This window comes from Rhinolophus sinicus, chromosome 18 (assembly GCF_057876585.1).
Source record: "Rhinolophus sinicus isolate RSI-liver-muscle chromosome 18, RSI-T2T, whole genome shotgun sequence".
Taxonomy (NCBI): Eukaryota; Metazoa; Chordata; class Mammalia; order Chiroptera; family Rhinolophidae; genus Rhinolophus; species Rhinolophus sinicus.
Genome location: NC_142518.1, coordinates 36,653,214 through 36,668,271, shown reverse-complemented (window position 1 = coordinate 36,668,271; position 15,058 = coordinate 36,653,214). Strand labels below are relative to the sequence as shown.

The 15,058-nt window shown below is 39.9% G+C and overlaps 1 protein-coding gene and 1 non-coding gene across 12 annotated transcripts in view; both read right to left on the bottom strand.

Moving 5' to 3' along the window:
* JADE3 (jade family PHD finger 3) overlaps nt 1–15,058 on the bottom strand; it is a 142,526-nt gene that overhangs the window by 8,195 nt on the left and 119,273 nt on the right. For all 11 annotated transcript variants that reach the window (XM_074324007.2, XM_074324008.2, XM_088794885.1 and 8 more), the window contains 4 exons: nt 14,791–14,981; nt 11,425–11,636; nt 5,728–5,895; nt 2,644–2,760 (listed from right to left, as the gene is read on the bottom strand). In XM_074324007.2, coding sequence (XP_074180108.1) covers nt 2,644–2,760; nt 5,728–5,895; nt 11,425–11,636; nt 14,791–14,981 — 688 coding nt within the window. The remainder of the gene's footprint in view (nt 1–2,643; nt 2,761–5,727; nt 5,896–11,424; nt 11,637–14,790; nt 14,982–15,058) is intronic.
* On the bottom strand, nt 1,778–1,880 carry LOC141569803 (small nucleolar RNA U13). The gene has a single exon (XR_012493596.1). It is a non-coding gene; the product is annotated as a small nucleolar RNA U13 (small nucleolar RNA).

Here is a 15,058-nt window from a genome sequence, read left to right as displayed (position 1 = left end):
GCTTATGCAGAGGCAGGAGGGAAAGCAATGGAGGATTTGTTTCAAAGGATGTAGTGGGAATGCCCATGGTTAAAGCCAAGTTTCAACTCTTTTGGATGCCTGCATCTGGAGGGCAAAATGCTCAATCACCTATGTGTTGAGTTTTTGATAACTAAATATAGAGAATGACCTTGGATATGAATAAAGACTGAAGAAATGCAAACCCTGACAGGTCTCCTTATAATAGATTGAGAAATTCAACACCTAAGAGAATCCTGACAACCATCAAAGCTTTAGTGGGGCAGATTCCATTTAAATTAACTTCACAGGATAAAAAATCCCAGGGATGGAATTCTAAGATCATCTTATCAAGCATCACATTTATTATTGCTTGTACTTCCTCTAAAAGACCTGATTTTCTACCTTCACCGCCCCCCCCACCTCCCACGCTTTCCACTTTTCAATTAAGTGGTCATCTAGCCATTTACTAATTACTCTAGCACTCCCACAAAAGCCCACCCCAGCTCTGGAAAGCTCTGTTGGAAAAGTTTGTTATATTACACTGACATCTGTATCCTTAAAACTTCCATGTATTTGAAAAGCCTCATGAAAATGACCGTGATAAAAGCCCCAAATGTATTTTTATCTGGGTATCTTTTGTCATCACTTGGCTAAGAAACTAGCCAGTCATTTAAAAAACAAGACGCAAAAGGCATTCTTTAGCAGAAGATTAAAAGTGTTGGGCATAGTGCTCTTTTGCTATTTAATAACTGATACAAATATCGGAAAAGAAAGCAAAAAGATTGTTTGCTGTTTAAGAGAATGAATGTGTGACATAAAACTATTACTAATGGGAAGCTAAAGACAAATCATCTCTCTCAGTTCAAATTTATAGAATGTATTAGGTTGGTGCAAAAGTAATTGTGGTTTAAAAGGTGAAAAATAATTGCAAAAACCGCAATTACTTTTGCAGCAACCTAATAGAAACATAAATATAAATTACCTAAAACAAAATACATGAATATGAATTGGGTATTTAGATGAAAACTGGAATGTCCTTAGGAAACTCTGCCATAAAAGTCATCTAGTTTCAAAAAAAAAAAGTCATTCTATGATATTTATAGCTGGAGGTCTATATATTTCAGTGGTAAAGGAGAAATGCCAACTAAGTTTTGGTGCCAATTAAAAAGCTATTTAACTTTCTCCCCAAAACATTTTATTACACAAAATGCCTCTGTATACATCTCATTTATTTCTACTGTAACCAGTTAAGGTGATAGGGGAGGTACTATTATGCCTATTAAAAAACAGCTTTATTGAGATATAATTTACATACCATAAACTCACCAATTTTAAGTATATACTTCTGTGGTCTTTAGTATATTTTATAGAGTTGTATAAACATGTCCATATGCATTCCAGTACATTTTCAACCCCTCCCAAAAGAAATCTCATGCCTATGTACAGTTGCTCCCTGTTCCCAACCCCAGCCCCGCCCAACCACTAATCTACTTTCTCTCTCTATAGATAGGTCTAGTCTGGGCATTTCATGTAAGTGGAACCATACAATATGTGGCTGCTTGCGTCTGGCTTCTTTCACTTAGCATGTTTTCAAGGTTCGTGTTGTAACAAGTATTAGAATTTCATTCTTTTTAAAATATAGCCAAATAATATTCTATTGTATGGCTATACCACATTTGTTTATCCATTCATTAGTTGATAGTCATTTGGATTATTTACACTTTTTGGCTTTTATGAAATAATGTTACTATGAACATTTGTGTACAAGTTATTGTGTGGGCATATGTTTTCATTTCATGTGTTGTAACAAGGTTTGCGGGAGGCATATCTCACACAGGAGTGTGGAACCCAATCATCATGCTTATGAACTATAAAAGGATCCAAATGACATTATAATAACATTACAATTAGCTAAAGGTCAGATCCCTGGTCATAGGGATTAGCCTTGCTGGATGAAATTGGTGCTTGTTCTTCTCCAGCTGCAGGTACTGGATACAGTCACCTGTGACTTGTGTAACCAGGGAGGCACCTCACGTTGTACCCTGGAGCCTGTAATGTCTTCTTTATTTCTGTTATTGTATTCTTCATTTCTGCTTGGTTCTTTGTTTTCTATCTCCATTTTTATGTTTCCTATCTCTATGTTGAAGTTCTCCCTGAGATCATGCTTGTCTCCATTTCGTTTTTTTTTCCCCCTGGAGTTTTGTTCTGTTCTTTCATTTGGGACATGTTTCTCTGTCTCCCCATTTTGGCTGCCTCCCTGTTTGTTTCTATGTAAGGTGGAGCTGCTATGTGTCCCGGTCTTAGTAGCGTGGCCTTAGGTAGCAGGTGTGCTGTGGGGCTCAGTGGTGCAGTCTCCCTGGTCACCTGAGCCAGGTACTTCAGAATTCACCTAGTTCATCAACTCTGACAACCAAGGATGGAAATTAACTACCGCTATGGATACTGAAAAGACTAAGCTGAAGGGTTCAGAGACAATATCCAAAAAAAAAAAGGGTTCCAGAAATGGTCTGTACAATGGTAGAGCCCTGGGAGTGAGTGGCAGGCCTCCTGAGTAACCTTTCAGTTAACAGAATGCTCTCACTGGGCGGGCGAGTCTGGCTAATTTGGTGTTAGCCCACTCTACCACTTCTCATGGGGACTTACCTGAATGCAAGCTCCTGTCTTCAACTTGCACAAGTTACAGACTAAGGCCCACCGACTGGGTGGGATGTGGGATATCTTTGTGATTGGTTCCATCCTCTCGGGACAACCAATGCTGACCTATGAAGAAAACAGTAGCATAAGGCGAGGCCCCATGGCATTCCTGAAATCCCTTCTACAAACCATGAATGATGCTACATGAAGCTCAGAACATCACAACAATGAGGTGAGCCATGGCTCTTAAGGTTACGATGGGACTAAGGAGAAATAAAACTTGTCTCTGGCCACTGCTCAAGACTTCAATCATTTCCAGTAATATAACGATTCATATATAGGATGAGAGGGCTGGAGTGGAGACTAGGTGTGGTTACCTTAATGAATCAAAGACATCTACACTTTACTTAGGAATCAAAGAAAGCTACTAAGGAGGGGATCAAATATATGGTGATGGAAGGAGAACTGACTCTGGGTGGTGAACACACAATGGGATTTGTAGATGATGTATTACAGAATTGTACACCTGAAATCTATGTAACTTTACTAACAATTGTCACCCCAATAAACTTTAATTTTAAAAAAAGAAAGCTACTAAGGAAAGAAATTAAAATTCACAAAATCTAGCACCTATTATGTTACAGATGGTGCCACATGCCTTGTTTTTTTCATTTAATCAATGAAGGATGAGAAACAGAGGCAGCGACAAGCCTTTCAGTTCAGTCTACAAAGAAGCATGATATTGTTGGAAAGTAGCAGCAATTTGTGCAATGAAGAGATTGCAGCAAGGAAGTAGAAAGGATGGGGATGACAACATTTGTAAACCAAAGTCCTTAAAAATCACATATGTATCATCAGCTTACTCATCTGCTCTCTCAGCCAAAGTGGCTTCAAAGAGAAATTAAGTCTTTGGGAGAGTGCTGAAAGGAAAAGGATGTTTTTAAAAAAGATGGAAATTTCTTTTCCACATGAAAATAAGGGGTCAAGTAAATTCTAGTAAAAAGTGTTTTCTTTTTCTTTCCTCTTTTTCTTTAATACAAATATGTACATGAATTTCTCAGAGAGACACAACTCTAAAAAGTGAAGGTCTGTTGAATAAGGATGGTTAAACTAGCACAAGTTCTGCCCACATCAAGAAACCAGCCCAAAGGGTACTGGAAACCAGGTACTAGAAACCGTAAGAGAAGGTCAAGAGGTGTGAAAGCTTCTTTTACTTTTAAAGAACTCTTCCTGAGTCATATTCCAGACTCTTATATGCTGAGGGAGCCGGCTCTCTTAGCAAGGGATTTGCTGCTGGAAAGTAGTCACTCTCAGGCCGGAAACCTGAAAGCTCATTTCACATATCTATAAGCTGACTGTTCTTAGTAAGAAAAAGAAACCACTTCTCAAGTATTTTTAAAAATACTGACCTCTATATCCATAAGAATACCACAGTATGTATCTAGAACTTTCAGTTTAACTCTGTGCGCTTGATTATTGTATAACTCCCCTGGAACTGACATTAACAAGAATAAAGCCAGGGAAATGTTAAAAGAGAGTGAATTACTGATATATTGTCATCAGCTCCCCCGTGAACTGAATTCTGTAGTGTCTCTTGTCCTACAGTTAAACTGCCTAACAAATTTGCTGGCTTGGATAGAGTCGGGGAAAGAGGATGTGAGTGGGATGTCCAAATAGTTTAAAAAAAAAAAGGGCAGCCATAAGAAGTAAGGAGAAGTACTGTCTGGAAGCCCTTTTTAATCAACTTAGTGTGCACACAGCCCATCAAGAAATACCAGAAACTGAAGAACCAGATTAAATAATAATGGATGGAGTTTTGTATAAAGAAGCTCTTAAACAAATGTTGAATCCAACCAAGCTCTGGAAAGAGCTTCAAAAATCAAAGGGCAACCATCACAGGGGGGTGGGGGGAAAGAGCTGTTGCTCACTTTATTTGTAATAGCCTCAAACTGGAAACAACTCAAATGTCCATCAAAGGAGAATGGATAAATAAATCACGGTAAATCCATACAATGGAACACTACCCAGCAATAGAAAGGAATGAATGTTGATACACACTACAACACAGAGTGCTAGCCAGACAGAAAAAAGTGCAAAAAGTATGATTCTATTTATATGAAGTTCAAAAACAGACAAAACTAATGTATACTGATAGAAATCACTCTTGGGTAATAGGGACCCAAAGAGGGACCGGAAAGTGGGTATGAGGGATCTCTCCATAGAGTTCCATGTCTTGGTGTGGGTAGTGGTTACAGATACACACGTGTGAAAATGCATGAACCCCCTACACTTAAGATTTGGTATTTTAAGGTAAATGTTACCTTAAAAAATCTGTTGCTCGGTGGTCAAGACATGGAAACAACCGAAGTATCCTTCGATAGACGATTAAAGAAGATGTGGTATATATACACAATGGAATACTACTCTGCCATGAGAAAAGATGAAATACTGCCATTTGCAATAACATGGATGGATCTTGAGACTATCATGCTAAGTGAAATAAGTCACACAGAAAAAGGTGAGAACCATATGACTTTACTCCTATGTGGGATATAAAACTGAAAGCAACAAAGGAACAAGACGAACAAACAAAAACTCATAGACGCGGACAACAGTTTAGTGGTTACCAGAGAATAAGGGGGGAGAGGGTTGTAGATGAGGGTAAAGGGGGTCAAATATATGTGATGGAAGGAGATTTGACTTTGGGTAGTGAACACACAATGCAATAGTTAGATAATATATTATAGATTTATACACTTGAAACCTATACAGTAATTCTACTAACCAATGTCACCCCACTAAATTTAATAAATATTTAAAAAATCCTGCTGCTCATTTCCTGGTCTTTTGTGCCTCTGCTGTCCTACAAATTTATCCAGTACTGCTGGCAGTACCACCTATAAATGAATCAGCATGGGCTTACATGATCACTTTTATACAAGAAGGATGTGAGGGAGCTCACGGAGAAGCATTATCACCTCAGAAACATGGGCAGGCATGAAGCATCTCTATGAAGCCTGAGGCGGTCTGAATATTGTGGGAAATGGGAGTACTCTCGAGCAAGAGGCCTCACAGGCCTGGATGAGTTCTTACCTCCGGAATCCACAGGGCACAACTGACATGAGCCCATTTAGTTCCCGTCTTGGTGGTCTTCATGGCCCCACCTTTCTTTGGACATAATAGACACTGTGGATAGATGCCCAGGACACAGGAGCGACACAGCCAACTGCCTTCTGGGACCTTGAGGATGCCGTAACAGGCCTGGAGACGCGAGGAAAAGGGAGAGTGGTTAGCATTCTTCTCACCAGGGTTGATGTCTGCTTTCTGGTACAGCCACAGAGTATCCTCCACTTTTAGGAGAAAGAGGCCAATAAGGCCAAACAAGCTCATATCTAGGATTTAGTAATTCCCTGTTTCCCTGAAAATAAGCCCTAACCGGACCACCAGCTCTACTGCGTCTTTTGGAGCAAAAATTAACATACGACCCAGTCTTGCTTTAATATAAGAATGGATATAATATAATACCGGGTCTTACATTAAGCTTTGCTCCAAAAGATGCATTAGAGCTGATGGTCTGGCTAGGGCTTATTTTTGGGGAAGCACGGTTTAAAACATTCCAAAAAAAAAAAAGGCAACTTCCAGCGTCTGTTCTAAGAGCAGTATGTCGGTCTGTGAGAACAGAGGAAGATTAGAAGGAAATACATGCAAAGGTTAGCCCAACTGTTATCTGAGTTTGGGGGGGTTACATATTTTTTTTTGGCCTCCATTTTTTAAAGCTTCTTCAATGATTATTATAATTAGTCACATACTTATTCAACAACTTCTCCATGTCAGGCAGTGTTTTGATCAAGAAAAGCGTGTTAGAAAATAAACAGAATGAAACTTCTGATAGGCAAATGAGCTGATGTTTAAAGAGCCTAACTGCCTGGCACACAAAAAGCACTCTGCAAATTGTAGCAATTACTTGCTTGAGTTGAAGAAAAAGGGCCTTGTGAATAAATACTGAATTGAATAGAATATTAGACTAATCACAATACTCCATAATGAGTTTTGGAAGCTGCTTCAAATCCTTTGCGGAATGAAGCTGGACAAATAAATGAATTAGTGGGGGAGAGGAGGGAGATTAGTTTGGAAAACATTCTAGATTTCATTTTCATTACCTCCAATTATGCCCATCCTTCCCTGCTTACTGCTCTACTCTCACCATTTGAGACCAAACCGGGGGGCCACCTGGCTCCCCATGTGGCCTGGGACACCCTACACCACTGACTTACTCACCACGGCAGCTTCAGAATCTGTGCCTGCCCAGGTGGTTCACCCACAGCTCAGATTCAAGTCACAACAGTTACCATCATGTCACCCCCCCACCCGCCAACTGGCCCCCTTTCCCAGCTCCCTCTATCCATATCACCACAATGCTTCCCAGCTTCCAGATCCAAATTCCCAGACTCCTATTATCCCCTTTCCTCCTTCACCTATTGTCCCCGGGGCTTAGGAGTGCTCCCTGCAGTGACCTCTAGACTCTGACCTTCTTCTCCATCCAGACCACAATGGCTCCACCCAAGTCCTCATCACATCATGCCTGGATTGATTTGTTTCAAAATCCTCCTCCTCCCCCTTCACACTTTCAACCTTTCCTCTATTTGGCTGCCATATTCTTATTAAAACAGTGATTTCATACCATTGCACAAACAAACCCTCTAGAAACTCCTTCTGCTCTTACCTCCACCCCCTTCTAAACCAGGGGTTGGCAAACTACCTGTAGCCTGTTTTGTAAGGCCAACAAGCTGAGAATGTTTTTCATACTTTTAAAGGAAATTTAAAAATATGTAACAGGGACTGTATGTGGCCCTCAAAGTCTAGAATATTTACTATCTGAGCCTTCAAAGGAAACGTTTGCTGGCCCTGGATCTAAAGCCTGCTGCTCCTCACCTCACTGCTCAGGCCACTATACCCCCTGTGTCTGCTCCACTTCTCAGCCCCGGCCTTCTACTCAGTGCTTCCCCTCACTAGGTACACAGTCTGCATCACGTAGGCTCTACTTCGGCTGTCATGTTTCATCTCCTCACTGAGACTGTAAGGTCACTGGGAGTAGGTCCTTTATCATCAATTTATCTGGAATGATCTCTACACTGAGCTCCAGTCGGTAGGTTTGGTCATACAAATTAAAGCTCAAGAACTGAAGGTGGAATCCGGCCAGGCTGGTCTCACAACAGCAGAACATCACTTTATAAGGTTTCTAACTTTCAAAGCTTTTCTTTCTCTGAGGTCCAGATAGAAAGATTGCTGGGAAATGAAAGCAAGCTTCCTCCCTAAAACACAGCCTCTTTCAGACCAGCAGAAGAAAAATCAATGGCTGGTTCTAGGATGACCCTTTACCTCCTGGCCATTCTATTGGGCAGAAAATCATTTACTGAGTCTTGTGTAGACTTATTCATGGTCATAAAATCATAGAAACTTGTATTTCATAGCAATGGTTCTCAAGTTTTTGTAGACCACAAAATGATGAAGGCTGTGGACTCTCTTGAGAAAACTACACATGTGCATGAACATATGTTTTGCATACAATTTCAGGGGGTTAATAAACTCAGTGCCAAACATTATATATGACAGATAGAAAAACCATGAGCATGTATCTTCAGGCAAATTTAAACCTCAGTTTGAGTATTCAATACCTGGGCTAAGAAGCAGAAAATGGAACATACAAAGGGACTTGGAATGGTCTCAATTTTCATATTTTTTAATGAAAAATTTTAAGTTCACTGTTAAAATCTGAAGTCTATTGAGTAAACCTCTTATTAAGTATATTATAGGCACAGAGGCACAAACATTTGCATACTATGGTGGCATTAAAGAACAAAAATTCTGTTTAATAAATATGTCAATATGTTCCCGATTGTGTTGAGTAAACCAAATCTTCCAAATCATTTTAAATCATTTTTCAGTCAACAGAGGGAGCTCTAACCTAAGTAACTTCAGAATGCCAGTGACTACTCTGGAAGAACCTCTGTTAGATGAAATTTTATGTGGCACAACACCCAGCTTTACTACATACCAGCTTACATCCTGCAAGGCCTGGGCAGGTGTTACTGTCATCTTTTTCTACGTGATGAAAGAGCATCATTCATAGTCATCACTGGGTATGATTTTTTTAAAAAATACCTTTGAGGAGAATTATTATGCTACATTTCATTTTGTTAGTCAAAGAACCTGAAAATAATTCCTTAATATTTTGTCCCAACTGTGAAGGACAAATACAGAAAGTATACACAGATGATCTTTGTACTATTCCCTTTAAGCCTACTACAGATTGACAGTCATTAATCAGAAAACCCTAGGGTGAGAAACATCAGGAAATTCAGGGTTGCTCAGATTTTAAGAAATACAGTACATACACGGTATATTTCCTAACCCCCTAATGGGACCAGGGGCAGTGCCATATCATCAAATACATTAATATTTCTCTAAAAAATACATGAGTATTTACACAAAATGGTATAAAGACTATAAATGGCCTCATATTGGGTGAGTTCTACTATTGCCCCCAAACTAGTTTTGGTGCCAAACTTAAACAACAATGGGCAGTTTTCAGAGTTTTAAAAATTTGGAATTGCAGAGAAGGGACTGTGGACCTATACTGTCAGATACCTAAATTCATCCTTATATAGTAAAGATTTTCTCTCTCACTAAGGGTGTGATATAAATGACAATAACTGGTAAAGACAAATTTTTGAAATTCAGTCTTTTAAAGGACAAAAGTGGGCAGCTGGATGGCTCAGTTGGTTAGAGCGCGAGCTCTGAACAACAGGGTTGCTGGTTCGATTCCCACATGGGCCAGTGAACTGCGCCCTCCACAACTAGACTGAAGATGAGCATACCACTGAGCTGCCCGAGGGGCGGCCGGATGGCTCAGTTGGTTAGAGCGTGAGCTCTCAACAACAAGGTTGCCGGTTCAATTCCCGCATGGGATGGTGGGCTGCGCCCCCTGCAACTAAAGACTGAAAACGGCGACTGGACTTGGTGCTGAGCTGTGCCCTCCACAACTAGATTGAAGGACACTGACTTGGAGCTGATGGGCCCGGGAGAAACACACTGTTCCCCAATAAAATAAAATAAAATAAAATAAAATAAAATAAATGTGTATACATTAAAAAAAATTACCTTTCATAAATTCTCTTAAAAAACAAACAAAAAACAAGGGCAAAAGTAAAATGAAGAACCAATTGGCCACAGAATAATTTTGAGTACCTTCTAATATAGAGGGTTAGGTTACACGGCCCAGGGAATTAAAATAAAGTCTTAAGCCGTGGTTTCTCTTTATTTCCTGTTATATAATCCTTTCATTTTGTAGCCAGAATGATCTTTCTAAAATACAAATCCGATCCTTCAGAGTTGATAGGACAAAAGCGAGGTTCCTTAGTTTGTGAGAGAAGGCCCTTCACATGCGTGCCTTGTACCCTTGTGTCCCCTTACTCTGCATGCCTTCCCAGCTCCACCCGCCACTCTGCAGCTCTGAACTGCTCAGAGTTGCCTCCAATATGCTTTGCCCACTCCTTCACCCCATCTGACCATGCTCTCCACTCTGCCTGAACACCTGCTGCTGTTTCATCTGGCATCTCCTTTTGACCGTTAAGATTCAACTTGGATGCCGCTTCCTGAAAGTTGTCCCTGACCCCCCATTCCCCCATGTACTTCCACAGCAGCATGGACTTTTACCTACAAAAGACACTCGGTGTATTATGCTAAATGGGCACTTTCCAGGTAGTCCCTACAACAGACTCTGATCTCCCTGGGGGTGAAGACCATGTCTGCCTCTTCGCCACTGTGTCTTCCGCATGCAGCACAGTCCTGGCATATGGATGGTGGTGCGTACCTATCTGCTAGATAAATTAATGAAATGAAACATCCAACAGGTTCAGAAGAGTGAAAAATCACTTGGGATAGGGGAGCTCAAGAAAGGATTTGAACTAGATCTTGGAAGATATGTAGATTTTTGACAGTTGGAGGTGGGAGGAGGCATTTTGGATTGGGGTGTGGCCTAAACATGGAGACAAGGTAGTGTCAGGAATATGCACCACTGCCCCCTTAAGTCACCTTATTTCGCTGGAACACATGGCTTGTGGGGGAAGAAAAGAGCTGAAAAGAATGTTGATATCATCACCATCACTATTATTCATTAAAAAGGCAGTGTGGTAGAAAGAATGACAAATAACTAGCAGTGAGAGCTTAGTTAAAGTCACTTCACCTTCCTGGCATAACCTGTAAAATTGAGGAGTGGGACCGTCCTTTATAGTTCTAAGATTCTATGACCTTTAAAAGTGGAGCGGACCTAGCTTTCTGGGAGTGGTATACGTGGCAGATGGGGGAGGGCGCCAGGTGCTAGGGTAAGGAGTCCAGACTTCCGGCTGCAGGAGGTGTAAACTCAAGGTTGCTGACCACGGGTGCACCTGATGAGGTCACAAGGATTCGAAGGCAGAGGAGAGACTCCCAGGCAGGCAGCAAGGAGACTCCCCAAGGTACTGTAAAAGTACTGAACAAGGCAATCTCGATGGCGTGGGCATAAAGGAACACAGCGATCACCTGGGAGTGGCCCCTGGGGTCAAGTTAGTAAGTCACCCTGGGGATTATAAGAAGTACTGTTTCTAAAGGAACTACTGAGGAACAGCCAGACCACATCTTTCTTTTCCCCCTACACGCAAGCTGCTTGCTACCCAGACATGGTGCTGGAGCTCATCAGCGAGCCTCGGCAAGGCTGACGGCGGGGAGGTGCTGGTCTCAGCGCTCACTGACCTGGTGCACACAGACGTTACACTTATCACAGAACACCATATCATTCCCTTCTTCACTGTCTGGAGACCGGCACACATCACAGATCACATCTTCATCATACTCTATGCCTAGCCCTTCCTCTGTCTTAATAGCATGGTTCATATTTTCATGGCAATGGCGTTCCAGGACTTCTATTGTCTTTTCCATAAGATTCTCATCAACTGGCCCACAACCTGCACAGAAATACAAACAATCAATCAACCTGTCAGTTAGCTGTCATTCCCAAATCACCTACTGTGAGCCCGGTGCAGGCATGAGGATATTCTTTTTTTATTTTAAAATTAAAGTTTATCGGGGTGACAACTGTTAGTAAAGTTATATAGGTTTCAGGTGTACAATTCTGTAATACATTATCTATATATCACATTGTGTGTTCACCACCTAGAGTCAGTTCTCTTTCCATGGGTGAGGATATTCTAAAGGACAAAACCATCTCTTCCTTGATCTAATACCACCAGATTTCAAGGAATCATTTTACCAGAGCTATTCTAATATTTACCTACCATTACATATTAGTGTTTGACACATGAAGGAGAAATGCATTTTACCATATTCCTTGTAAGATCTATTACTGACCCTTTCAATTTTCTCTAAATCCTAGCCAGTCTCCTCCTAAATCTCTGCATTTTCTTTTATTCCCAGAGAGGGGACTTTCACTGAGCTTTGTAATTTTGAAGACTAACTTATAGCATAAGATAATTAGAATCACGTAATTATTTGGATATAAATAATCATTCATAGCAAATTAGTCCCAATGAGCACATTTAATGGTTATACAAGGAAATTTTCATACAAAAAGGTATTAAGTCATAAAAGAAAATTCTAGGTACTGTATATGTGATTATATACATGAAATATTGTTTTTCAAATCTGACTTTTAAAAAAATCCAATAATTTACCAAGGTCAAACTCCAATATAAAACAAACCTGTTAGCATTTACAAAAGTCTAAATGCAAATTCTGAAATTCCATTTTTTGACTCTTGATTCCTTTTCCTTCTATATTTTTAATTTTTCTTAGTCTTCCATACTTAATAACCAAACTATAAAAGATTCATATGGTGGATATTGATAAAACTAAACATTTTTTGCTTGGAGGACTAATAATTTTGTGAGAGCACACATATATTTATTCTAACAGCTTGTAAACTGAGGAACAATTCCCAAAATAAACAAAAACAAATTTACCTAAGTATTCTACTTCATTTGCAATATAAGATCTCCTAAGGAACTTTGAAATTCCACATAAATTACCTTTCTTAATGTTGTAGATACTTATAAAACATACAAAAAATTACCCAGGTGGTATGTTTCAATTTTCCAGCCAATACAAATCACAACTTTGTTTCTGCAGTGAAGGGGTATAGTGTCTGGTTAGAAGAGCCCTTGGATTCAAATTCCAACTTGACCTCATATTGGTTATGTAAACTTTGACAAGTTATTTATCTGCTCTAAGGCTTAGTTTCCTTATCTATAAAATAAGGATAATATCAAACTCACTGATTTCTTGTAAGGCTGAGACGAGGTAATGTTTATACATTGCTTAATATAATGCCTGGTATGTAGTAAGCACTCAATTTTTAAAATTCCTTAATCTGAATCACAAAAATATGCTTAATTGAACATTGCTTTTAAAAAAGTTTATTTTAAGCTCTTAGAAGCCTCACTACAATATCATTCACCCTAAAGGAATGCTTGAGGTAAGGCAATCCTCTTTTAAAACTCGTCCAAGCCTAAATGCAGTGTGGTATCCTGGATGGGATCCTGGAACAGAAAAAGGTCATTAGTAAAAAATTGGTGAAATCCTCATAAAGCCTGGAATTTAGCTAGTAGTAATGTACCTGTGTTGGTTTCTTAGCTTTGACAAATGTACCCTGGTGAAGTGAGATGTCAGCATTAGGGGAAACTGAAACTGTGTGAGGGATATAGCTAACTGTATTAAATATGCAACTTCTCTGTAAATGTAAAAATATTCCTAAATAAAGTTTATTTAAAAAAAAAAAAAACTCATCCAAAGGGAATTAACTGCAAAATCCCAAAGCGACCTTGCTATAAGGTAGTGTCATGTCAAAGGCAGCATTGTAACAACTGTAATGTATGTGGATGTTATGTGGTTCATAAACACCACACCTCGAACCATCAATCCACTTGTTTAAAAAAAAGACGGTTCACTCTGTCTGTCTTTTATTCTCTTTGTGCTTCCCACCCTAAATTGACAACCCCTCTCCTCTTAGAGAGCAGAGCAAGAAAATACATAAAACAAAAAGTTTTAAAAAGCAAGGAGTAAGTATTGGTTACTGGCAAAATAAGTACCACCATTGTGCCAAACTGGATTCATTCAATTTTAATTTTTTGGTCACATGCATTCAGATACCAACCTCAAAAGAAAGAAAGAAAAAAAAAAGAGGGGGAGGGAGGGAAGGAAAACCACTGATCCTTGTACTAACAACGAACAAATGAGATTCAAACAAAAATGAACTCAAATGTATCCTTCACCATATCTCATATATAGAATTAAAAAGCACCCAGTTCCACAGAACCACCTTGACCTAAACACTGCTCAGATGGAAGACAGGCCAAAAAGAGTTGTGTGTGTTAGTTTCCTTTCAGCCTAGGATTGCCAGTAAGGTACCGCATAGCATCCATTCTCTTTAAAATTATTATTATGTTGACTTGCAAGGTTTCTGTTTGTTTTTGTTTCATTTTATTTTATTTTTGAGAGTTGCATGACCACTCTAGAACTCTCTGGAGGTAGCTAAGAACTGCTTTGGGATGGTTTACCCTTGGCCTGTCATTCTTCCAAGCAGCAAAATTACCTGCATTAAGGCGTCCTGGTCATATCACCCTGTCAGTTGCAGCAGTGCTGCCTAATGCTGAACTTGGAGCTTCTCTCCATCAAGAAGAGATGGTAGAGGAGCTGTTATCTTGGGGCCCGCTCTCTGATCTGAATGCTTTTCAGGGCTGAATGAGGAACCAATCTAAGAATCCTCCTCAACCAGAAGTCCATGAGCCATGACCACTCACACACTCAGAATTGGGAAACAGTCTCGTGAAACCTACATGCCATCCCTGATCTGTGCTACTCACCATGAACAAGGAAAGAAAAGGTCAGATTTAAATTGTATTGCTCTATTTCAGTATATTTATGCAGTTCAATATATGCCTCATTAAGATAAAATCAAAGAGAAAAGTAAACAAAAGGCCAGAAAAGAAAGGAAGTCACAAGATGAAAGCAAGTAAAATGGTCCTGACAACTTAACAACAAAAACAACAACAAAAAATCACATGTTGCGTCAAGAAGCAACTTACTTGTGAAAAACTAACTTACCCATTTCTGCAAGGTCCTCATTGAGTCCCTGGAGCCAGAAGATGTCCATGTCATCTAGGTCATAGCGGCACACAGATGCCGCCAGCTCCGTAATGTTGATATAACCAGGCTCCGCAGTCTCTGAGTTAGAGCACTGGATATACTTTCGGGGCCGGGTAAACAGAACATCCTTTACCTTCTCGGCCACAATCCTAGAAAAGTAAAAGACAGACAGTGATAACAATCAACAAATGACAGATTGCAGGCACTGACTGGATAGGCCCAATAG